This window comes from Mycetomoellerius zeteki, unplaced genomic scaffold, assembly GCF_001594055.1.
Source record: "Mycetomoellerius zeteki isolate Tzet28-1 unplaced genomic scaffold, Tzet1.0 scaffold46, whole genome shotgun sequence".
Classification (NCBI taxonomy): Eukaryota; Metazoa; Arthropoda; class Insecta; order Hymenoptera; family Formicidae; genus Mycetomoellerius; species Mycetomoellerius zeteki.
Genome location: NW_017257457.1, coordinates 187,340 through 212,306, shown reverse-complemented (window position 1 = coordinate 212,306; position 24,967 = coordinate 187,340). Strand labels below are relative to the sequence as shown.

The following is a 24,967-nucleotide window of genomic DNA, read 5'->3' as shown; positions in this document are numbered from 1 at the left end:
CGGTGTAAACGTAGCCACTGAGCGTTCAGTGAACTTTTGCATTTGATTGATATATTCCGTTAGAATTAAAAATATAGACCAACAGATACAAGACATTGAGCGCTCAGTGAGCGCTTGTATCTGTTTGGTCTATATTTTTAGTTCTAACGGAATATGCCAATCAGATGCAAGAGCTCGCTGAGCGCTCAGTGAGTAGTTGTAGTACTGAATGCACCCACTGAATGCACCTTTTTTCCGCATCGTGTGATTTCACCTTTACTTCCACCATGCTCTAGCCACTCTCAGTAAAGTCAGTTTTCTCTCTGCTTTTAGCCTTGTCCTTGTTTGATTGATTTTTATTACGGTAAAACGTGTATCGTTCGTCGTCAAAATGCAGGTTCCACCAATTTTCATGGAATTGTCGTTAGATGATCAGGTAAATTGCAAAATTAAATAACATTTGGCTAATTTCCTTAGGAATTTATTTTTGTGGCATACGCACGTAATAGTTATAAAACACATCTTCGAAATGTATATGATATTTTTAGGTTATATCAAAATTAATGTATATTAGGTTAAAAATACAGTAACATAAAAAATTCTACAATTAATTAGAATACTAGTCGTAATTAAGTCTCAGAAAATTAATCAATCACAGTAGAATATGAGAAGAATAATCGACTATGACTGGTCAATTTTCTACGACTTAAGATTTTACGACCGCTACGACTTATTGTAGATTCCACATTAGAATTAATATCTCGGTTTGTGGGGTAGAATGACACTTTTTTGCTAGATTTGTTTATTTCGTGTAAAAATACATTGAGTAAGTCTAATGTTATTGATTTTTTTAGGTGCTGTAACTAAACTGTATAATTACCTTTTTAATATTATTATTCTTATTATTACTGTTTTTAGGCGCAAGAATTAAGAGTATATTTTAAAAGTCTTGGTGCAGAAATCAGCGAAGAGAAGTCTCCTAAAGGTATAGAAGATGATTTGCATAAGATTATAGGGGTATGCGAGGCATGTTTCAAAGAAGGAAACGAAAGTGAAATAGAAACTGTATTGAATGACATTGTGTCTATCATGATTCTGGCAAGTTTAATATTTTGATAATTTTTTATTATAGATAATTAAATATTAATTTTCTTTTTATTTTTACCAATGTTCTATTTTAGATACCTACGGAACGTGCTGAAAATTTAATTTTAGCATTCTGTGAGAAACTCGTAAAAGCACCTGGATATAAGCTTGGATTAGTTTGCTTAAAAGCGTAATACATTGTTAATTTTTATAAAATTCATATATATGTAACATTATTTTTTAATATAACAAATTATATTTAAATTAATTAAGAGAAAAAATAGTATTTTCAGTCACAAAGCAGATTTTAATGTTTAATAATACTAACATGCAAATTTTTGTGAATATATTTTCTCAAATTGTATATGTTTGCAGTTTGTGGCTCTTATTCCAATCTCTTGCCGATGATTCTCCAATGAGATACCATGTTTATTATCACTTGGTACAAATAGCCCGCAATGTTGATCAAGTAAAAGCTGTGTATAGTGGAATAGATCAATTAAAGCAACAATTTGTCTCCTTTCCTCCATCGAATGAACAAATGCAAAAATTATTGCGTTTGTTGCACGAAGTTCTTTTAAGCAAACAAGGGTAACATCTTATGTTTTCTCCATTTTCTTCTCTCCCTTTCTAACACATTCGTTTATTTTCTATACAATGTCGAAATAATTTCAAATATAAATTATATTCTACAAAATATTTATATAATTCTTTTTAGAGAACAAGCAGCAGCTGTTATGGTGGAATTGTTGGGAACTTATACAGCAGAGAATGCTTCCGCAGCTAGGGAAGATGCACAGCGTTGTATATTAGCTGCATTAGCAGATCCAAATACATTTTTGTTAGATCCGCTTTTGGCATTGAAACCTGTGAGATTTTTAGAAGGCGAATTGATACATGATTTACTTCTTGTATTTGTGCAAGATAAATTACCAGCGTATTTACATTTCTATCAACATCATAGAGAATTTGTAGAGCATCAACTTGGTATATATCTAGTCCATAATGTAGATAATGTAAAGCTTGAATTTATTTTAATGAAATAAAATTTTTAATGTACTTTTTTTTCTTTTATAGGATTAAATCATGAACAAAACATGAAAAAGATGAGGCTATTGACCTTTATGCAACTTGCAGAGACAAATCCAGAAATGTCTTTTGATACGATACAAGAAGAATTGCAGATTGATGAATCTGAAGTAGAAAGCTTCATAATTGATGGTAAGTTATTTTTACTCTTAAAATTTTATTTACAATAACATTTAACATCCTGTTTAAATAACATTGTTTCCATTATTGCTTATTTAAGTGGCAACTGATTTTTGACAGGATATATTAAATGAATCTGTACTGACCTAGTAAAATTATATTTTCACTGAGTTATCGAAGCGTTCAACAAATTTGTTAAGAAACAGACTTAGGAAAAAAAAAAATGCGAAATATTATAATTGTGTAATAATATTCTCACGAGATGTAAATAATATTCCAGTTTTAAAAACCAAACTTGTAAGAGCGCGCATGGATCAGGCTGGCCGTAAAGTATTAATTTCAAGCACAATGCATAGAACGTTTGGTCGTCCACAATGGATGCAACTGCGAGATTTACTTGTATCATGGAAAGCTAATCTTTCGGCCGTACAGGATGGCATGAAAACTGTAGCTGTTGCGCAAATGGAGCTTGCAGCAAAGAATAAAGCTACTCTTGCTCACTGACAATATCGAAAAATTCCATAAATATACATAATTATTATGAGAATACCACAAGATTAAAAGTTAATTTTTTTCCGGAGAATAACAAAGATTTATTGAATTTAGCTATAAAAGCAATGTAGCTAAAAATTAATATATCACAATATCACATTTGTATAACACAAAACTATTAAATAGAAAATTTTTACATAATTATAAACATATATTTACATATTTAATATAGCGACATTCGCGTTAATCATCTCGTTTTTTAGTGTAAAATTATTTCTATAAAATAAATGATTTAAATTTGTCACAATATATAAAGTATATTGAAAATTAATAAGATGATTAATTTTGCCATTTTCGCGCATTTGTGTCATTATGTATATTTAGATTAGGTACGTACACTATATGTGTGTTATGCATGTAGATATAAGAGGTCTGTCCCAAAGTATCCAACCTCTGCTTATATAATGAGAAAGAACTACTCCGAATATGGACAATGTCCGAATATGGACAATGAAGTAATCCTTTCAGCGATTCACCCATCACCGAAAGCAGTCCTGGAAGTCACTTTTTGTATGTAATAACCAACAGCTCCTCACTGCGTCACGCAATTTCAGAATTTCCAAGTAATACTCTTTGTTTATTGTGCGACTTTATGGAGCATATTCGTGATGTATAACACCTCCCTAGTCAAAGAAAACAGTGAGCATTGTCTTCACGTTGCTCCAACTCTGGCACTCTTTCTTGAGTCGAGACTCTTCTCATCGTCCATTGTCACTCATTGCTATAAACTTTACGGATTATGCCGATTATCTCGAAACATGTGTGGCCAAATTTTTGATAAAAGTTAATGCAAATTCTTTGCTCGACTCGCTCGATCATTGTGAAATGCAATGCTCGGAGTTTTCAAAGCCCACACAACTGCGTACCGTTGTCAACTGAATAGCTGTTGGGTTGTATCGCTTGGTGAGTACTCCTCAAGGTACTCCCCCCTGAATAGCGAATGTCTGTTTTCTACAGAGAGAAAGAGGATGCTCAAGGACAAAAATATACGCAAAGATACGTCGGATACTTTTGAGACAGTCCTCATGCATACATTTGTACGTGTCTTGAAACACACACACATCAAATTAACATAATATATATTTCACAATAAGTGTAAAAATTAATAGTATACTATACAACAAACTGGATGAAAAAAAATATCGGAAAATACATTTTTAATTCTATAAAATAATATTTTCACAGATGTCTCATGATGACTCTACTTGAATCAATAATGTTTGAACATGATAAAATGAACTTCATTCTTTTAGAAGCAAAATATAATCATATTACAAGAAAAATTTTATTTTTTCTTGAATAGTATCTAACCGCATTTAATTATGCAGTCGGTTAAAAATATTAATTGCAGAAAAATATCAGTTATTTGATAATAAAATACGCGACATTATAAGAAGCATTTGATCTATTTTAGATCTTAATCTCTAAAATCTGTAAAAAATTATGATTTATAATTAACTTTTCTTATTACATTGACATTTGCGCTGTTTTTCTATCATATGAATTTTATATAATCTTAAAGCATTTTTACTTAAATATAGTTGACATTACCTCTGTATTTTTCAGTAGCGTTTTAATTTTCAATAAAACGGGACAAAAAAATTAATATTGTAAAACATTCGTATGTACATGCGCATATCACACGTTGTACAAGCATCAGTAATGCCAATAGCACAATGTAGTTATTTACTACTATTATTGTGCTGCTATATGTTAAATTAATCTTTTTAAAAAATTCAATTTATTGTATACTTATTTACAACAACGTATACGTAAATAAAATGGAATAAATTATAAAGTCCTAAATTGTATGTATTATATAACTCCAAATTTTGCGTATTTAAATCAAATATAAATATTTAATGTACATTCTTTTATTCATTGACTTTTAAATCTAATCTAAGTACTATGTGCTCTTTCCGTCCTGTTTCTTGCCTTTTATCTTCTTTGCGATCGTTTCATCAATGACGTATTTCTTGTTAGGTATTTCTTATTTCTCTCTCTCCCCTTTCTCTCTCTTTCTCTCTCCCTCTCCTGAAGTCATAAATTCTTATCTCGGGCAACCAGAAAATGAAGAAACAAGCTAACAAAAAAGCGAAAAGTAAAAAGTAGTAAAATGTAAGAAACAAAAAGCAAAGAGCACATTTTAGATTAAGCTTTAGAAGGCGAAGCGAAAATCTACTTTTAAAATCTTACAGCTTTTCCTTAAGTAAGATTTATTATAATTCATTATATTCCTTGCCTCAAAATATGACACTGTTTCAACGTCACTATAGTCATTTCCCATCCTGTAAAGGCGAAACAATCATTTTCACAACATCTCTGTAAGCACCGCATTCAGTTTAGCATATAAAGTTTTATCTTATTTACATGTGTTTACATTATCTAATTAAATCTAGAATATCTAAACCTTGAGTTAAGAGGCATCTTTTCTATAAAATACGCAGGATATTCTGTACTTCTGTGTAAAACCGGCTATATTTATTCCAAGTATACATAAACCTCTTGTAATTTTTGTATAAAAGACAAATGATGGATGATAGAGACTATGATATATTTTTCTGTATCAAAAAATTAAGAAACCATGAATGAATTTCTCTTATCATACTTGATAAATCAGATCTGAGTAGAAAATCTGGGACGTGGTAAATCTCCAAATACCGTATCAGTATTGACGCTTTTAGCTAAGGCTTTCATCGAAGCTCGAATGTTGTGTGGATCGGTTGGCAACTGTAATTATAATTATATATAGATTTTTTTAGAGAGAGAGAGAGAGTAAACTTCGATCAAATATAAGCATAAAAAGACTCAGAAGTGTAATACAATATATTGCAAAAATTAAAAATCATATAAAATTATACCTGATCATCGTCTTGATCCTGTATTGTATGACGAACGATAGAAGGGAAAACAGGCACGATGACAGGTAATGATTTAGCTAACGTAGAATGACCATCCCGTTGACCTCTTGGCATATGAATCTCTTCGTTTTGGCTTGAATCTAAATATTAATTATTACACAGATTTCGACCTAAACAAAACACAAGGATATTAATGATAAATTAATACGTCATACCATCAGTATCAGATCCATCAGTGTCTTCTGAAGAGCATAGAAGCTGCTGGCTGACTGCATCTGTATCCTCCATTCCTTCAAAAGGAAACAATACTTCTGTATCGAAGCTAGCTGATTCCTTGGTACTAATATACACTGTATCCTTTTTTCTCGAATTTTCATTCTGTAAAGTTTATTACCCAGATTCAATAATAATTATTAAAATTATAATTACAAGACTTTTTCTGTAATCAAGTAATCAAGTAACGATTGAGAAAATTTTGATAAAATGACTTACATTAATGCTACTTTTAGAGTGTTTGGTAGTTGTCTCGTGTTTAATGTTTGGACTACTAGATATATTTGTATCATTGAATATTATATTAGACTTTGGAGTCACTGTACTAGCTACAGAGGTAGTCATGATACTTTTAAAACCGTCAGGAGTTGTTGGTGGAGTTTCTATATTATTGGTTACTCTGCTTGTCTCGTCACCTCTACATACTAATCTAATTATATAAAAAAAAAAAAAACAAGTTATTATTATTGTATTATTATGTAATATAGTAATATACACATATTTGTAATTAAAATTATACTTTGATAACAGCCTATGTTCATTGTGTGCTCTTTCACGAAATTGTTCCAACAATTGATGCTGCTCAGCAGTAAACGCACGTATTTTATCTTCTATAGCTATTGTTTGACGTTGTACAGCCTCCTGTAATTGTTGGTGTAATCCATCTAGGGCCACTTGAACTGTGTTAGGTAATTGTGAAACTAGATAAATAAAACGCAACATATAACACTAAGAATACATGGATACATATTATAAGATATAAATAAATTATTATAAAATCCAACAAAATTAAATACATGTTGAACACATACATACACATTGACTTACCAGAAAATTTAGGCTGTTGCAGATAATCGTCGAGATCTTCCAAACTATGATTAATTACTACCCTAAATATTGGGCTATAATCTGGATTGGATTTTAATTGATTTATTTCCTCGGGAGATAACTATAACAATATAATTATCTCTCAAACAAGTTTATTCAAAAGTTAACGAGTCCATAAAAATAAATAATATATCTCTGACATATTATTTTTGTAATTTATGTAAACAACAAATGTGTACCTGCAATTAATATCATATGCAGAAACAATCGCCTTTATCAAGGGCGATTGTTTCTGCAAAAAATCAGTTGCTTATCTTAGGCTATGTTCAGACTCCTATCTGAGTATCACCTAAGTATCACATCATTCTTGTTGTTTATCAAATGTTAAACATGGCATGATATCTAAGCCCAGTTTCACAACTCGCGGTTAATTCTTAAGGGGATGCTAAAGTTGTTCTACTTTACCATCATTTCCATTCGGTGAAATATCTCCGAATTGAATTGACGGATTGCAAAATTGTTTTTACAGAATTAAAGTACGCACAAACAGGACCTCAGCTGTATCGGATTTTATGAGAAAATCGAAGAAAAGTTTAAAAATTCGCTTACTTTTAGCTCGTACAGCTGACACCTCAGGTCTATATTTGCTTCATACAAGAGTTTTATAGTTTATATCTTGAAAATAAGCATACGGCTGAGGTCACATTATTGTAACGAACGATATTGAGTTTGTAGAACTAAGATTGAAAGTCTAGAAGAAAAGCTTTTTTACCGAATAGAAAATACGTGTATATGTGGATGCTTTGCGAAGACTGGGACTGTCAACAGAGCCGAAATTCCGTGTAGTAATAGTTGCGCGGTCTTGCGGTAGATGATGCTGGCCTAAGTTAAGATAAGGACAGATGTATGCGTTTAAGTGAGATAGAACGATATATAATATAATGTAAGAAATGAATCAAAGATGTCACTATTATCGAATTTGGAATTAAAAAAGTCTGCACTATCGACCTCGATCAAGTTCGGTAATTTGTTTCTTATTTCTTTCCAATTCTAGAATTGGAAAGAAATAATGAATAAGTTGAATCTCGGTTAAGAGTTAACCGTGAATTGTGAAACCGGGTCTTTGGGAGAATCCGGATGGGAATCCGAACACATCCTTAGATAAAGAATGATTCATAATAAATTATTTTGCATAAGTTGCACTAAAGTTAAATAGATAACAAACATTTTGGAAGGGCAACAACAAGAATATAGGAAGAGTCAGTCAAGTAAACACTGTTGCCATTTCTCTGGCCAGAGATTCTTGACTTTTTAAACAAATTTGATAAAAATGCTGACAAAAGATTTCATGCTATTTTTTCTTTTTTTTTTTAGAGAATGCATTACAAGACGATAACAATAATTTTATAGTGGCATTTAATATCGGACAAGAAAGGTGGCAACTGTGCGAGTAAAACAGATTATTTATATGGTAAACGCAAAAAAATTATTTTGATCGAGACCATTGTCTCTTGGAGTATCAATTTGATATCTCTCTTGCAATACGTTTTATCTAAAACTTACAAGAATATTGTTATTAATGAGGACTAAAGCAGCACCGTATTCTCTGTGAACTGCATGAGTATACATTGAGCAATTGCAACAACGGTGTACAATCCAGGATCCTACATTTCTTTTTTCCATTAAACCAGGTTGTTCTTTAGTAATTTTTTCCAATTCTGGTACACTCGCCAAATCCTGTCAAAAATAAAATCAATATCTGTTACGTAATTGATAATTAAATCGTTCTGTTTTAATTATAATTATATATACGCAAGTAATTGATGACAGTATGACTTTTGTACAGATATTATTTTTTACAAATGCCAAAAGAATTTAATCTGTACACAGAAACATCATGTCGATCGATGCTCACTAATTTCAGGTGAATACTAGAAAAAATATTTTATATAAAAATTAAGGAAAATATGGAATGGTACAAAAGATGGAAGATGAACCAGCTTGAACAAAATGTTGACATAATGCGATGGGATCGCAAAGTATAAGCCTAGGTTATTACCGTGCTGTAAAAAAAAACATGGAATTGATATGATCGCAATGAGTTACATGATATGTCAAACTGAAATCTATATTTATGAAAATTGAAGCATGAGAAGACACATTTTTTCACTTCTACCACACGTCTCTATGTAAGATCAAACACTACATTCAAATCAATTTTAACTTTGCAATGAAACAGGTGAGAAGCGAAAGAGGGAGGAGGGGATGAAACACAGAACACTGTTTTTTTTTTAAATTAATTATCTTTAGATCATGGACTTTTCGAAAAAGAGAGAACGAGTGAAAAAGCTTTTATTTACCTCACGAAAAAAGGCATCGGCACGCTCCAGATCGGTCAATTCGACGTTAACCTGCTGTAATTCGGCGCTCCTAGACTTGATGGACACATTCAGGCACTTGCAGGTGACGTGCATCTTTCAATTATCGACAAACGATCGGCAAGCGCGAAGTCTGGGCTTTCGGGTGACCAGAGAACGCAACGTTCCTTTCTTCCTTTTTCGGAGAGGTCGAAGATGCGCCGAGATGCGCGATCCAGCACGAACTACGCACCACTGCGTACTTGATTGCAGCCTGCAGGTGTAGTTTTGATTTGATCTCTCTCCCTCTCCCTCTCGCTCTCTCTTTCTCGCTCTCTTTCTCGATTGTCCAGTACAAAACTCTCAATTGCTCTCAATTAAATAGGTATTGTCGCCGCGAGACATCTTCTATCGACGAAGAGGAAGCATCTAGAACCGATATATAACTAAAGCTTCTCTCTGATATCGTTTGCGATCAGATGGTTGCCGATGACAGCTTAGGTTGCCGAAACAACTATCTCTCTCGACTTGGTAAACAGACTGTTCAACGTCGTCGTTCTTCCGAAAAAGACAAGCACCAAGAACGAGAAAATAAGTGGCGCAACGCACGAATTGCTGTATATTATCGTCACGCGATCATTCGTTTTGGAGTCATTTTGATCAATATATACGAATGAGTGAGCGAGAAAAGCTTGAATTTCCTATAATCTTGATTGCTTTCCAAGAGACACAATGTAACGAGTGTAACACATACATTTTTGTTTGCCCATGTTATACCGAGTTGAAATGATCACAGTGTCAAAAGTACACTGTGACTGTCTGTCGCTGGAAAACACTATTTATGTGTTAAAACAATTAGAAACAATAGACGAATGAACTGCCGAACCGAACAGTTGACAATTACAACGTTTGTTATTAAACAAAGAACTCAAGTATATCGATGAAATTCGAAGAATTCTTGCCTCAACCAGGCTCAACTAATACTTCTCCTTTCGATTACAGTTTATTACCATATTTTCATTCAATGTTTACATCCAAGAAAGCGTGAACACGCTAGTGAGTGACCTAACATCTGTGTGTGTGAATCATGTCCACCAGTCCACGTTGACCGATTCCATAAACTATCGATACACACGTAGAAATATGTGTGATTTGAATAAACGATAAGGAAGTCGAATGTGTATCTTGAAAGGAGATGAAAATTACAAAGTGAGTAAATTTTCTAGGTGTTATAATAAATAAAATTATAAATATTCCAATAAATTCGCTCACTTTTGTAATTTTCTCTTATCTCGTTACAAGAAATACAATTGATCTCAAGGCGATTGATTCACAAACTTCAGAATATTATACATATAGGCTGCGTTCTGTCATTCGAATGCGAATACTGAAAATCTATAGTCACGAACTAGAGTTTCATTATTTATAGTGAATAACAGAATGCAGCGTAGAAGTCTGTGGATTGATTCACGATATCATCTGATTCATTGGTATACGGTATCATAATTCACAATACAATATACAGGATATCTTTCTAGAGACACCATATATAAAAAAAATTGATCAATTATACTGATCGCTGGTAACGATTGATGATAACATCAATAAGTTAAAATTTAGCACTCAACGTAACTTATCCAAGTACTGGCTATCTTCAACAGCTGGTAATTGTACTTTGTACTCAACGATAATGAAAAATATGAGATATAGGAAAGTCTTCCTTCCTGAAATCGATTATTTTTATTAATCTATTGTTATTTGCTCTATAATTGAAAATATCATTAAGAGCACTTAATTACTAATAATTTAAACTAATACTGACAAACTTTTCTTCAGGTATTTTTATTTTACAGATTTCATATATATTTAACAAAGAAAGAAAACTTAAGATTAATTAAATTATAATATTGTCTAGTATTTATTCTATTGTGCTTGTGCATAAATATACAGTGATAAAGATATATATCTATATATAATATTACACACTACCAGCACCAATAAAATAGTGGTCATATTTGATGGTATTAATAACTATTAATATCACTTATGTAATATAAATATTGCAATATATATATATATATTATGCACCAATAGTCAATAAAAAATATATATATATATACACACATTACATGTACAATTGTTAGAATATATATTTGAAACAAAATATTTCAATTGGAATTAATACATTAAAAAATGTCAAATTTTATATGCCACTGTTTCATTCATCAAATTCGGTTTTCATCTTAAAAATTTCTTCCTTCCATTTAAAATATTCGTTGAAACGTATTGCAGCATATCTGAAAAAATATTTAAAAATTCACTGTAATAATTATTTGACCAAAGTATTTCATTTTTATCTTAAAACTCTGATAACTCTATTATAGAAGAAAATAATCGGTTGTCGAATTATTATTACCGTTATTTTTACTAGTGTGCATATATGTATATGCGATAGTAGTAGATATGATAGTAGACAGTTTTATATATATATATATATATATAATATGTATTTCTACTATCTTTCTACTATCGTATCAGATATATTTGATACATTATTTGTAAATATTTTTTATTGATAAATAAAAACACTTACTCTAAAAAATCAAAATCAATATGCGAATGCTCGCTCTGGATGAGAGCCCAACAGCCCCAGAAAAAATGCGGCAAGGGAGTAAATTTAGTAACTTGCCAGTATAATTTGTCAACGTCTTTTTCGGACACATTAGTCGTCGCATTGTATATTTGCAAATATTTTTTCAACCACATTTTTTGAAAATTTTCATCCGGGTATAAAGAATAATCCGGCTCGTCAAAACCTTGAATGTACCAGGTGTTTAAAATTTTATTTAATATACTTTGTAATATGCTTTGTTATTCTGTAATACACTTTATGTATGAAGGTAGTAGTTATGTTTTCTAATATACTTGTAAGACATTGAAAAATGCGTAATTACCGGCGAATTCTGTAAAGTGATTAACTATATCAAACGCCTGATAGTTGAACGCAGTGTATTCATAATCGATAAAAACGACACTCTCTTGTTTTTGATTGTACAATATATTTCCTAGTAGAAGATCATTATGAGCGAATACTACAGGACTGTTCACTTTGGAAAGGGTACTTTTCAATATCTCATATTCTTTCTCCAATATTGCATAGGATGGTATCAACATTTCAAACCTTAAAGTAGAAACTATTACAACAACTAAACCAATTATATATATAGTATATATCTTATATGACGTTCAAAGGAAGGATCTATTTATAAGCGCTTACTGTGCTTGCTTGAGAGAATCCGAAAATCTTTTGGGTATAATTTGCATAAATTTCTTCATTTTTTCCCAAATAAAAGCATCTTTTGATATAGATTCATTTTCAGACTCGAGATTATGCATTTCAGCCATACGTTTCGCAATTAATGGGTATACTTTTGGATTCCTGACTGTTTCAATAGTCAGAGTTTCACCTTCCAGGAATTCATAGGCAAACCCGTTATTAAATGTAGCATAAATGCAATGAGTATAGCCAGCCTTATTCAATATCTATGCACAAATATTTATTCTATACATTAGTTATATTGTTTACACATTAAAATTTGAATGTTATATTTTTCTGTGTATAATACTTATGCGTATATGTGTATGTTAATAAATGTAAAAAAATTAATACATATAAATTACAACAGTAAAATTAATTATAAACTGAAATATGAACAGGATGGCGGTGTGTATAATAACTGATAAAATCTTTACCCGGATATTTTTTATTTCACTTTTTCGGTCGATCAATAAATCCGAATTATTGCCATAAATTCTAACCAGGATCATATCTGTATAATGTCCCGTGTACCATACTCCTATCAACTTATTTGTTCTTCCATCAGAAAATTCCTGAAATAAAAAAAAAAGATATTCTTTTTCCTAGTTATTTCGAATTGATTTACATATCAGTAAAGATAATATTGTTATCTGAAAACTCTTTTGTTACTTATGTCAATATTTAAAATTATGTGGGTGCAAGAAAAGGCTAAAAAGTTATTTACATTAATATTTCTTATTATTTACTTATGAAAACAAAATTGATAAAACTGATTATTCCAAATATGTCTGCATTTATGAAGGAATGAATAAATCGAACATAAGGAAAATACGAATTCTGACATGCACATTCTATGACAAGAATTGAAATTGTATTACATATCAAAGTAAAAAAAGATTACCGGTAGAGAAATAAAATATAATATATTGATATAAAAAAAAGGGCACTGTAAATATAACGATTTTTTTTAAAGCAAGGGAAATAAGAGATATGCGATTTAATTTTGAATCAATTATTATTATCGTTGCTCAGCTGTTTCTATTACTTCTTATAAAAGGAGTTTATAAAAGATACCGAAAATTACCTTGAAATGCAGTTGTTGCGAAGGCCAGGATGGTCTAATCCTCTTTATAATATCTTTAGCACCAACAATAATTTCATTCTCATCTATTGTAATGTTGAGATGTTCCTCACATACACTCATAGCTTAATGCTATTTTATGGAATGATGAAAATTTTTTACTTAATTATTATTTTAATAATAGAGTGCAGATAACATGAACATAATTTAAAGACTCAAGAAATATATATTCTATTTATAACTATTATGAATAAATTAAATATATTATAATACAACGTGGATCTATTGGCTATAATTTCATTATGAATGAACAAAATATTTAGACTATGTTTCAAAATTCACTGCCAACGCTGAAAATCTACAGTCTACGTTACATGTACTATAAATTTTCAGCACTGACAGTGAATTTTGGAACACAGCCTAAATTAAAAAAATTTGTATGTATGTACGTATATAAAAACAAAAATGTAAAAACACAACATTCAGTCTTTACGAATGTTTCATAGCAACTAAGAGATCTGGAACAAGTATGTTTATCTATATAAGCTTATATACTGATATAAGCTTATATACTTATATAAGCGATAATATACTAATATTACTGATAAGCGAGGGTAGCATTATAGTCAATTAAAGAGAATGACGAAATTCAAACGAGTGCATATCGAATATCTCAGTTTAAGGAGAGCACTCTCCATCAAAGATCGCAGTTTATTTACGCACGTAAAAATTTTACGTACTAGATTGCTTTGTTAAATTGTTTTCGAAAATTCTCTGAGGTGTAAATACATAAATTTTTAAATCATGTGCCAACTAAGGTTAATAATTAAGAGATGATCATTCCACGTAATCGTCATCAATTATATACAATTGGTATCTGGATGATATAAATATGCACACATATCAATATGTATCATATCACAAAATGACGTCTCGTTGTTTCTGATTCCAGTGAAACTCGTCATATGTGACTGACTGGCTGTGTGACGTAAAGTGCATAATGCATACGATGGCTGCGTTCAGCAGACTCAACAGTTTTGCAACCGTTTTATGATTGTCTGCTGAGATAGGACCATTCTTTTAGATCTAAAAGTATGATCCAATTAGCGCTAAGGAAACTTCCAACAGTTGCAAAACAAACGTTCTGCTGAACGCAGCCGATGTATCGTTACATCCTTGTTTGTTCAGGCGACGATTCCGTTCGTCTACACATACCGATATTTTCGATTGCACATACTACTCACATCAGTAGCGAGATTCTCTAATGGCGCGGTTCCATGGTGTGGAACGTATACGCAATGCGGAATTGGCGGAACGATGTCCGTCCAATCGCAAACATTCCGTCAATTGCGCTCCGCCGATATGGCTTTTCTAAACCAATCACGAGCGTTCCGTCAATTCCTCATTGCGCCAATTCCGCATCATGGACCGCACCATTAGGGCGCGTTCACATCTTGACGGAAAAACAGAAACTGGAAAAGCAGCAGCCAATCAGAACTCGCGCTGGTACAATTTCGACTTTTTGTACTACTTACTACCAGCGCGAGTTGTGATTGGCCACTGCTTTTCTGCTTTCCGTCAAGGTGTGAACGCACCCTAAGGGTGAAATCACACGGTGCGGAAAAATTATTCAGAATAGCGCTGATTGGTTGCTTTAATGACGCATTCTCTATTCCGCAGTCTTTTTCCGCACCGTGTGATTTCACCCTAAACGTCTTATCGATGATTGTCGCTATTGTTAACTAGTGAAAGCCAATAATGGTACAATCAGAGAGAAGCCTGAGAGCGGCCATGCCCGAGATTTAGCTGCAACTTTATTTTGAAGCGCCTCTATGTTCACAAAATGTACATTGAACTACGTAGCCAATATCCACGATCTCGTCCATGATTTTTTTATTATATCTTCGCTATGTCCACGATTTTCGGTCCGTTAGATAAATAAAGACGAACAATCAATCTGTCGGCACTTGTTGAACAAACGATTGTTCGTCTTTGTCTATCTAACGGACCGAAAATCATGGATATAGCGAAGAATACAATCAAAAAATAATGGACATTACCAACAGGATTGTGGACCTTACCGACGGGATCGTGGACATTGGCTACGTAGTTCAATGTCCACGTTTTGTTGACATAAAGGCGCTTTAAAATAAGGTTGCAGATAAATCCCGAACATGGCCGCTCTCAGGCTTCTCTCTGCTATTAGAGGTATTAGGGCTTTCTGTCATTCTATCCTTGTTTTACATTAATAAACAATGAAGAATGACAAAATAGCGCTAATAGCGTCTCTCCGAATGCACCATATGCCGATAACCGATTGTGCGTGAGGTTAGGCGGTTAGACGCAGTTAGGTGGGTTAAACAAGCCATGTGCTATTCCATGTGAGTTTAATGCTTGCTTGATACTGGCATTTTTGCAAAATGACACAAGTTGCGCAGGAAGATAACGAATTAAAGAGATTGCTCAATAATCCAGCCAAGAATGCGAGCGAAGATGGATCCATGGCACCACCGTTGTCGGTAGGTTATTAAATGTTAGACTGTGTTTTCTAAAAATAATGTAAACTTCATTTGTAGACTAACGTGCCGAGACCGAGCACATCGCAAAGTGCCAACCCCCAATCGATGATGATTCCGATAACACCAGTTAATAGCACGAAAGAAGTTCCAGAGCCTTGTTTACAGTAGGTCTTGAGTCACATAATTGTTTGCGTTGTGTATAAATATCTACTTACTGTTGTACTATTATGCTGATTCTACAATGAGTCGGTAGTTGATAGTCCTAAGTCTTATTGGTGATGTTGACCAATAGCCAACTTGTACGACTAATATACGACTAATATAAGGACCACTTTCACCAACTCAGATTAGCTTAATCGGCCTTAATCGGCCGATTAAGACCCAATTCCACAACTCACAGTTAACTCTTAACCGAGGTTCAACTTATTCATTGTCTCTTTCTAATTCTAGAATTCGAAAGAGATTAGAAACAAATTGAACCTCGGTTAAGAGTTAACTGTGAGTTGTGAAACTGGGTCTTAATCGGCCGATTAAGGCCAATTAAGCTAATCTGAGTTGGTGAAAATGGACCTAAGTTAATCAGAGTTGGTAAAAGTGGCCCTAAGTGCTGATTGGTTAACTTCATCAATTAAGGGTCTCTTTTACCAACTTCTGGTTAAATTAATCGACGATTAACTCGTAGAAGTACTAACAGTAGTTTAATGTATCAGAACGTTTCTTTCTTTCTCTTCTGTACTTAGTTCTTACATTGGCAATCATGGTGATTGAATTAACCATCCATTAGCATTAATCAGGGTTGATGAAAGAGGCCGTAAGACTAATGCTTAGTTCAGACTGGACGTAGCAAGCATCAAGCAGCAGAGCAGTAACCAATTAGTAAGGTGATATTTACAGTGGCATAAAAAATATCGTCTTGCTGATTGGTTGCTGCTCTGCTGTTGAAGCTTGCTGTCCAGTCTGAACTAGGCATAAAAGTGCATTCAGATGCAAGCATCAAGGGTCAAGCAGCGAAAGCAGCAACCAATCAGCAATGCGATATGGATATTGGCGTAAAAAATATTTTTTACATCACTGTCTGTATCGCCTCGCTGATTGGTTGCTGCTTCCACTGCTTGACGCTTGATGCTTGGCATTTGAATGCACCTTTATGATTGGTTTATAATAGGTCGTAATCTGTTAACTTTTTCTGTAATCTATAAGAATTGACCAATCATCATCGATTATTCTCCTCTCATTCGGTTGTGATTGGCCAATTCTTACAGATTACGGAAAAAGTTAACAGATTACATCCTATTATAAACCAACCCTAAGACTTTCGACTACCAAATCGTTATAGAATCAGCATTATAGATGTATATAGAGTGTAATATCTTTCATTAGTGTCTACATTATTTTTACAGAAATGTAGTCTCTACAGTTAACTTGCAAACAGAATTGAAACTTACGTACATTAATGTAAGAACTAGGAATTCTGAATACAACCCAGCTAGATTTACTGGATTGATAATGAGGATACAGAATCCTAGAGCGACAGCGCTGATCTTCCGCTCTGGTAAAATAGTATGTACTGGCGCGAGAAGCGAGCAAGATTCGTTTTTAGCAGCAAAGAAATTTGCCAGAATAATTCAGAAACTTGGATTCTCTGTAAGTAACGTTTCTCACACGCCTAGAGATCTCGAGAATTTTTACTTAATGTACAGTGCTTTTATATTTTTTCTAGGTTAAATTTTCCAATTTTAAAATACAAAATATAGTTGCAACGTGTGATTTGAAATTCCCAATTAAGTTAGAGAATCTAAATCAAAATCACGGTCAGTTTTCTAGTTACGAGCCAGAGCTATATCCTGGTCTGACATACAGAATATTAACACCTAGAGTTGTATTATTAATATTTGTAAATGGCAAAGTTGTGTTAACAGGTATGTTTCAATGCTGTAAAATGTAAAATTTTTGCAGATATTACAGCAAGAAAACGGCTAAATAATTATTAAATGTATTTATTTGATAACTTTTAGGAGCAAAAAATAGGACTGAACTACAAGATGCATTAAATTTTATATATCCGACATTAAAGATGTATAGAAAGCAGTAATATTACTTATTTACAAAATAAATGTCAAATAAAATGACAAGACATGTAAATTGTTTCTCTATTTATGATAACCGATTTTAGAATTCTACAAAATGAGGAAAGCTTGTATTCTTATATCTCTTTATAATGCATAATTGCAGTATTATTAATATTTTGTGTTAATTTTATGATTTTATATTGATATATACTATGTGTAATTTATCATTATGATTGTATTAAAGACCTTAACTATTTTATATATTTCTATTTTATATATTTCTTACCTTAACTATTTTATATATTTCTTTGTATCTTTAATCATACACACACACGCACACGCACACACATAAAATAAAAAAATAATTTACAAGACATTGTATCTTAATAATAATTCGTACAATTAAATGGTTAAAAACAACATACACTTCTATTTATTGTTAAAGTATATATTTCAGACGTTTTGCATAATGAAAATAAATATTTTTTGATATACTATATATTAAAATAAAATATAATTGACAAACAATTATATTCGTAGTGTATACAATTTATATAATATTTTACTATATCAGAATTATTATAAATATACATATATCGATAAATATACATACATCTATGATAGATTTCTCTTTAACTTTATGAAAAATTGGAATATCTGGATCTGGATATGTAAAGTTTGGAATGTTCAATCGCTTTTGAAAATACAAAAAGTGTTTTCTAAATATTGCAAAATACAGAATTCTGCAAATTTTACGAAACACTCATATACATTTTTGTAAATTGAAAGAATATTAACATGTTTAAACATTATTTTATAAACGCAACTGTTATAGACACTTTATAATATTAGAACGTACATGTATATAAGTATATGTATCTGGCGAGAGCTATGAAAAGAAGATACTTTAATATACCCGCTGATAAACAGCCGTGGTTCATTTAAGAACTTTGTCCGTGCATCATCAGATTTGGAAACGTTATTCATTTACAACGTTTCTCAATACTTGACGCTTTAACGCTGCGTAAATGCGTGTGTTTTATTTGTTATTATTATTATTATTATTAGGCGGAGGCCTAATTATACATCTATTAGTATTTGAATCTAAAGTCCTTTCCTCGATCGATTTAAACTTTAATCAATGAAGTTTATATTATATATATACTCTCATGTTCGTGTTCCAATTTTCTCTCAAGTTCGTTTCTGCGGTCTTTAATCGATTACGTGTATACCTTTCTTTGCAGCTATGGGCAATTTTTCCCCTTGAAAGAACGGGTTTTCTTCCTGAAACAGGATTAATACTTTTAATTTAATTATTTTATACTATTTAATTTTATTTATAAGTTCCAGTGTCCTTTTTCTTTGAAAAAAAGGATCAAATATAAATTAATTCTTGTAATTTTGATTGTTCAAAAATTGTATAAAACATACATATTTTATACGATGACTGTATATTTTAATTACCTGAAACTGTTCGATAATTTGATTGAGATCGGAATTCGAAATATGCATGTTCGACAAACTGTTACTGTTTCCAGAATCGTTGGAGCATTCTAACATATGTTCTGTGTCGCACATACAGTCCTGAGCGCTTTGATAGTCGCGGCTAAACGCTGCCGTGTTTTCGAAATTGGTGAGACAATTATTTTCACCTGTAAAAGTAGGAATAAATTTTAATAAATCATACGTCGAATATATAAAATTATTGTTTTTCGAATTAAAAAAGATATTTGATGATTAAAAATAATTATACTCTTCACATGTTTTCACCGCAAGTAGGATTGTTATAAATAATATAATTTATAATATTAAAAACGTTTTTAATATAAATATTTGTATTTATTTGAAAACTCAAGATTCCCTTAAGCAAGGAAATATTATTTCAACTTATAACAATTATTAATTAAAATATTTAAATAAGTAATAGAATGCATCATGTATCAATGGCCGAACATTCGGTCGAACACTGGGCTAATTGTCCCAGTGTCCTACCACAATTAGAAAATTAGTATGCTAATGGGAAATATTAATAGATGTTTAATGACAAAAGACAACTAATTCAAATTGATCTTTAAAGTGAAAAGCATTTGAGACTAATATTAATTTAAATAAATAAAGTTTTGTGTAACTGTCCGGTCCCAGTGACTGAACATGTACCTATGTCCGGACATTTACACAACACTTTATTTATTTAAGTTAATATTAGTCTCAAATAATCTTTTTAAAACGTAATATTATAATTTAATTGTAATCTTTAAATGCAATTAAATTATAGTACTCTGCAATAAAAAAAGCATTTGAAATTAATATTAATAAATTTTGTGTAAGTGTCCAGACATTATAGGTACATGTCCGATCACTGGGACATTTACCTTAGGACTCCTACAGACGAGCGACTTTGTCAACGATCGAGCGACTTATCACAATCGAAAGCACTGTTCATACGAAGCTATTCGATGGCGCTACAGAAAAGTGTCGTGAATATATTCATATGGGCCACTTCGTGGCGCGACAAGAAGCATTGCGGATACGTTCAAATGGGCAACGCTTCTTGTCGCGTCACAAAATAGCTCATATGAACATATTCGCGACACTTTTCTGTAATGCCACCGAATAGCTCCATATGAACGGGTCAACGCTTTCGATTGTGACGCTGCAAAGTCGCTCGTCTGTAGGAGCTCTTAAAGGCAACGGAAAAAATACTTGAGCAAATCCGAAGTATAGAATAAGATAGATTATATAATTGAAAGAAATGTTTTTTGTGGCGACTCTATTATTTCTTAATTGGATTATATTGTAGGGGCCGGCGGAAAAATTAACGGAGTCTATCGAGATTTTTGAACCCTCGTTTACGAATCTAGCACTCAGGCCCAGTTCCACAACTCACGGTTAATTCTTAATCGAGGTTCAACTTATTCATTGTCTCTTTCCAATTTTAAAATTGGAAAGAGATGAGAAACAAGTTGAACCTCGATTAAGAGTTAACCGTGAGTTGTGGAACTGGGTCTCAGTTCCACAACTCAATGGCTACGTTTACACCGTGCGCTTAGTCCGCGACCTATACGATAGGTGTCTTTGTTTAATATACAGGATAAACAAGGACGTCTATTGTATAAGCCGCGGCCTAAATGCACGGTGTAAACGTAGCCAGTGTGCTACGCCAACGACACTCCACTGTTGCTCATAATTATTCCGGTCGTTTATATATTTTAAATGGCCTTATACGGTTCTCTTTATTTTCCTACAATATTGTTGAATTCTATTTACTCACTCGTGTATCCAACTGGACAAGGATTCGGAGGAGTACAGTAAGCCGGTAAAGGATTTTCCGCCTTCTCGTCCTTGACTCCTTTCAGACTAAATTGAATCCTATGTCTATTATAGCCCTTGTCGTTATTATTTTTATTATTGTCGAACCGTTGGTGGCCCCAGAGCGTACTATGCTGCAAATACTCCTGATCTCGTATACTTGGATTCGGGTTCAAAGTGTCCATGCTGTCGTAATCGGCCGGCAATTCCATTGGCAATTCCTTGGCTTTCTCCTCCTGATATTCCAAGTACGAATCAGGCGCACTCACAAATTCGTTTCCTACTTGATCGATCAATTCTTGCAGAAAGTTATCGGTCCATAAATCCTCCTCCTGGATACATCCAAATAGTGAATTACATGCTCTTTTGACATCCTGCAAAAAATGGATGAATTAAAAAGAATAAATAGGAATTTATTTTGCGATGTTACGTATCTTCGAAATCAACAATTGTCTTTGAAATTGCTCAATTCTTTCCTACACATTTATCTTTTTTCATTCGTATTTCTTTGTTTCAATTCCTATGAGAAAAATAATACATTATAAATCGAGAAAAAAATCAGTTGCATTTTCTCCTAATTCGGCATTAAAATACATACATAAGTTGACATGATGTTTGTGATATCTATATACTAGGATTTGAAGGAGAAAAAGTGAATTTTCAGAAACTTTTAAATCAATTCCTGATTTCGAAGATTAAATATTCCATTTCGCAAAAAGAAATTCCTCTCGATTCATTTCAATTCATCTACTTTTTACACCTGTAGAGCTGCTGATTTTCATAATTACCTTCATTAAAGGCAAGTAAATATTCGATCGTGCAGCAACAGCGATCAAAAGGAGCAGAATGCAGTAGAGCATGATAATCAATGCGTGCATCTGCGGAATAGCACAAAAGGTTCTTTTTTTTACAATTTGTCATTTATCTTATCACTACAACATCCCAATAAGTAAAATTAGCAGTCTATTAGCAATTTGCTTATAGTTATAGATATATACAAGCGAAATAGTGCAGCAAATTGACATCAGCTACGTCCATATTAAGCTCGTATTCTGCCAACAGAATCTGCCGACATAATTTTATTGCAAATTGGCTTTAGAAACCAAACAGAATTTGTCATTTCGTAATTATTATTTAAATAATATGTTCTGTGTTTAAATAATGACAAATTTTATTCAATTTTTGCTGATAAATTCTTATTTTGCTGGCAGATTTCTGTTGACACTCTGCTGACAAAATTTTTTTAATAAAAAACAAATACTTAGCAACATCTATTTTTGATAAATTTGTCTTTGAGATACCGAACAAATTTGATAATCTTCTAACAAATTTATTAACATCTTATATAAAGAAAGAATTATTGATACATCAATCATTACAGCTATATTGCTTTAATTATTGTTATATACTGTAAGAATAATTGAAACAATATAGCTCTTCTTTTCACGACAATTAAACAAATTCTCATAAAAATTTTTGATAATTTAGATTTTCTTAGAGCATTTGCGAATCGTTTAATTATGTCTTAAAAAGCGGCGGAATATTTCAATTTTCGGCGAGTGTAACGTGTAACTCACCATAATCAGCGACAAATGGTACGGAGAAAACCGACGACGTAGACCGGATATCCTCGAGAAGGTTCGAGGTATCACGCACCAGTTTTTCGCTGCACACACTTTTCCTCTCCTCGTTGTCGTCATCGACGGCCGCGATAGTCGTCGCCGTCGCAACGAGCGCTGTTCGCGGTCTCAGCGAGTACCAGAGTATTGATTTACCTTTTTCCATTATTTCACCCTTTATGATCCTGTCCCGACAACGTGCCCACCATCCTCGCCGTTCAACCCACATTCGTAAAATCGAGCCACTATTAAAGGTCATTCGACGAAGCTGCCGTGACCAATATGCGATTGATATACATATATAGTTGAGAATAGGGGAATCTTTTCGATAAATAGATACATGTAGAAGACTGATGAATAAGACTTTCGATGTTTTCAACTGTACTGAAACGCGTATTGTATTAAATCTTTATACTTAAAAAAATAAGTCAGAAAAAATTGAACATAATAGTTTCATTGTTTCATATTAAGTTAAATACCTTTATTAATCAATTAATCAACAATTACATATATACGCTCAACAATATTATATATAATACAATCTCTTTAAAATCTGTAATTATTCCACAATATTTAAATTGACGTTTAATAATTAAACTAAATTTAAAAAATAAATTTAAGAGGTATAAAGATCATTCAATTAATGTGCTAATTGCATTGACTGTATATTCTTTCATCACTTTCTCTTATTAACAGATATTATTCGATATTATAGTATTGTTTGAATTTGCACTCACTTTAAAAATGCATTTAATCTCACGGCGTATACAATGATCTTCGTAATTTTTCTTAACACAGAATTATCCAATTACTTTAGATAACTGTATATCGGTTATTTGCTTATCTAAATTGCATTCATAAGCAACGGTTGCCTGCAAATGTGATTTGTGTGCAGGACACGTCGTTTGGATAACGATATTAAAGTCAGCTCGTATATCTCAAAGTCCTGTCGAGAGGCTATAAAGTATCTAAAGTACGAGGTCGTTTTGTTTCGTGAACATGAAGCTCGAGAGTTAACATCACAAAAATGTAATTTCTTTTTGCTATGACGCCCTCCAAGAAATGAATAATTTTATTTCTCTGACTACATTGCACGTTTTCACATATACACACATATTAATCATTACAGTATTATTACGCAAAGTAAAAAATATTTTCTTAATGTGTATTCTCAATCAGCAGATAATGTATTTAAAATGTTTTTTAAATATTTATTTAACATAAAAATATTTACACAATATTTTTAAAATATTGTGTGCTGATTGGGTTGTTATATTAAAATGTATTTAAAAAAAATAATAAAATTGGAAATGTATAAATAATAAAGTTTACAAAAAATTATTTGTAGAGTTTTTACATTTTAGAACTACTTCTTTTTCTTACAATCTCTCGTTTTGTGACGTAAAAGTAATCCGCGTGTGCATAAAATCGACAGAAATAAAAAATTCCAGATTTGATAAAAGCTTGATGAAGTAGCATAGTGGTGGTTGTTTGTCAAGCCGGCACTTTCATTAAGCGTACCAGTTACAGGAGGGTTAAAATAGAAAGTGTAGTGGCGTAGGGATGAAAGATCAAAAGATTCTTCCCCCTTGTTATGATCGTATATAAATCGTCCATTAGTTGTTGTCGTGCATTGCGTTTCAGCAACTCAATTTACAGAATCAAATTTTCGTTTCGCCTTCATCTCACCACGCTAAGATTGATTATGATTTGTCATATTAATAATTAAATCTCATAAGATTTTTAAATTGTTTCTTGTAATACTACTTTAGATATTTTAATATAATATTACTATTCTTTATAATATGTAATTAGCTATAAAATAATATCTTATTTGAAACGTGAGAAGATATACAGAAAGTCAATTATTTTATCTATTTATATTGATAGAAAATTTAAAAAAATG

General features: G+C 32.1%; 5 protein-coding genes across 14 annotated transcripts; 2 read left to right on the top strand and 3 right to left on the bottom strand.

Annotated features, from left to right (window-relative positions):
- The first annotated feature begins 310 nt into the window (after positions 1-310).
- On the top strand, positions 311-2,781 carry eIF3m (eukaryotic translation initiation factor 3 subunit M). The gene is made up of 7 exons (XM_018454837.1): positions 311-415; positions 898-1,077; positions 1,161-1,255; positions 1,441-1,656; positions 1,784-2,052; positions 2,143-2,286; positions 2,555-2,781. The coding sequence occupies exons 1-7, from the start codon at positions 371-373 to the stop codon at positions 2,776-2,778; spliced, it is 1,173 nt and encodes a 390-aa protein (XP_018310339.1). The 5' UTR covers positions 311-370; the 3' UTR covers positions 2,779-2,781.
- A 1,887-nt stretch (positions 2,782-4,668) lies between these two features.
- Positions 4,669-10,177, bottom strand: PRAS40 (Proline-rich Akt substrate 40 kDa). 3 transcript variants are annotated; one of them, XM_018454882.1, is made up of 9 exons: positions 9,149-10,177; positions 8,352-8,525; positions 6,789-6,909; positions 6,481-6,661; positions 6,180-6,390; positions 5,903-6,065; positions 5,688-5,827; positions 5,435-5,556; positions 4,671-5,114 (listed from the first exon to the last, which is right to left on the bottom strand). In XM_018454882.1, the coding sequence occupies exons 1-8, from the start codon at positions 9,260-9,262 to the stop codon at positions 5,443-5,445; spliced, it is 1,218 nt and encodes a 405-aa protein (XP_018310384.1). In that variant the 5' UTR covers positions 9,263-10,177; the 3' UTR covers positions 4,671-5,114; positions 5,435-5,442. The 3 variants fall into 3 exon arrangements, with proteins under 3 accessions (XP_018310383.1, XP_018310384.1, XP_018310385.1); XM_018454883.1 differs by having other exon boundaries at positions 4,673-4,909; XM_018454881.1 differs by having other exon boundaries at positions 4,669-5,556.
- A 1,171-nt stretch (positions 10,178-11,348) lies between these two features.
- On the bottom strand, positions 11,349-14,550 carry eas (ethanolamine kinase 1). 7 transcript variants are annotated; one of them, XM_018454887.1, is made up of 7 exons: positions 14,522-14,550; positions 13,549-13,677; positions 12,899-13,036; positions 12,423-12,688; positions 12,100-12,326; positions 11,739-11,961; positions 11,349-11,442 (listed from the first exon to the last, which is right to left on the bottom strand). In XM_018454887.1, the coding sequence occupies exons 2-7, from the start codon at positions 13,666-13,668 to the stop codon at positions 11,364-11,366; spliced, it is 1,053 nt and encodes a 350-aa protein (XP_018310389.1). In that variant the 5' UTR covers positions 13,669-13,677; positions 14,522-14,550; the 3' UTR covers positions 11,349-11,363. The 7 variants fall into 7 exon arrangements, with proteins under 7 accessions (XP_018310389.1, XP_018310386.1, XP_018310387.1 ...); XM_018454884.1 differs by lacking the exon at positions 14,522-14,550 and adding an exon at positions 14,286-14,511; XM_018454885.1 differs by lacking the exon at positions 14,522-14,550 and adding an exon at positions 14,414-14,511.
- Positions 14,551-15,776: 1,226 nt separating this feature from the next.
- Positions 15,777-18,253, top strand: Trf (TATA-box binding protein-related factor). Its single transcript, XM_018454893.1, has 5 exons — positions 15,777-16,064; positions 16,122-16,228; positions 17,465-17,708; positions 17,785-17,983; positions 18,080-18,253. Exons 1-5 carry the CDS (start codon positions 15,966-15,968, stop codon positions 18,154-18,156), a joined length of 726 nt encoding a protein of 241 aa, XP_018310395.1. The 5' UTR covers positions 15,777-15,965; the 3' UTR covers positions 18,157-18,253.
- A 744-nt stretch (positions 18,254-18,997) lies between these two features.
- 7B2 (Secretogranin_V domain-containing protein 7B2) lies at positions 18,998-23,147 on the bottom strand. 2 transcript variants are annotated; one of them, XM_018454891.1, is made up of 5 exons: positions 23,020-23,147; positions 22,231-22,320; positions 21,405-21,816; positions 19,598-19,785; positions 18,998-19,417 (listed from the first exon to the last, which is right to left on the bottom strand). In XM_018454891.1, exons 1-5 carry the CDS (start codon positions 23,140-23,142, stop codon positions 19,346-19,348), a joined length of 885 nt encoding a protein of 294 aa, XP_018310393.1. In that variant the 5' UTR covers positions 23,143-23,147; the 3' UTR covers positions 18,998-19,345. The 2 variants fall into 2 exon arrangements, with proteins under 2 accessions (XP_018310393.1, XP_018310394.1); XM_018454892.1 differs by having other exon boundaries at positions 21,405-21,774.
- Positions 23,148-24,967: the final 1,820 nt, after the last annotated feature.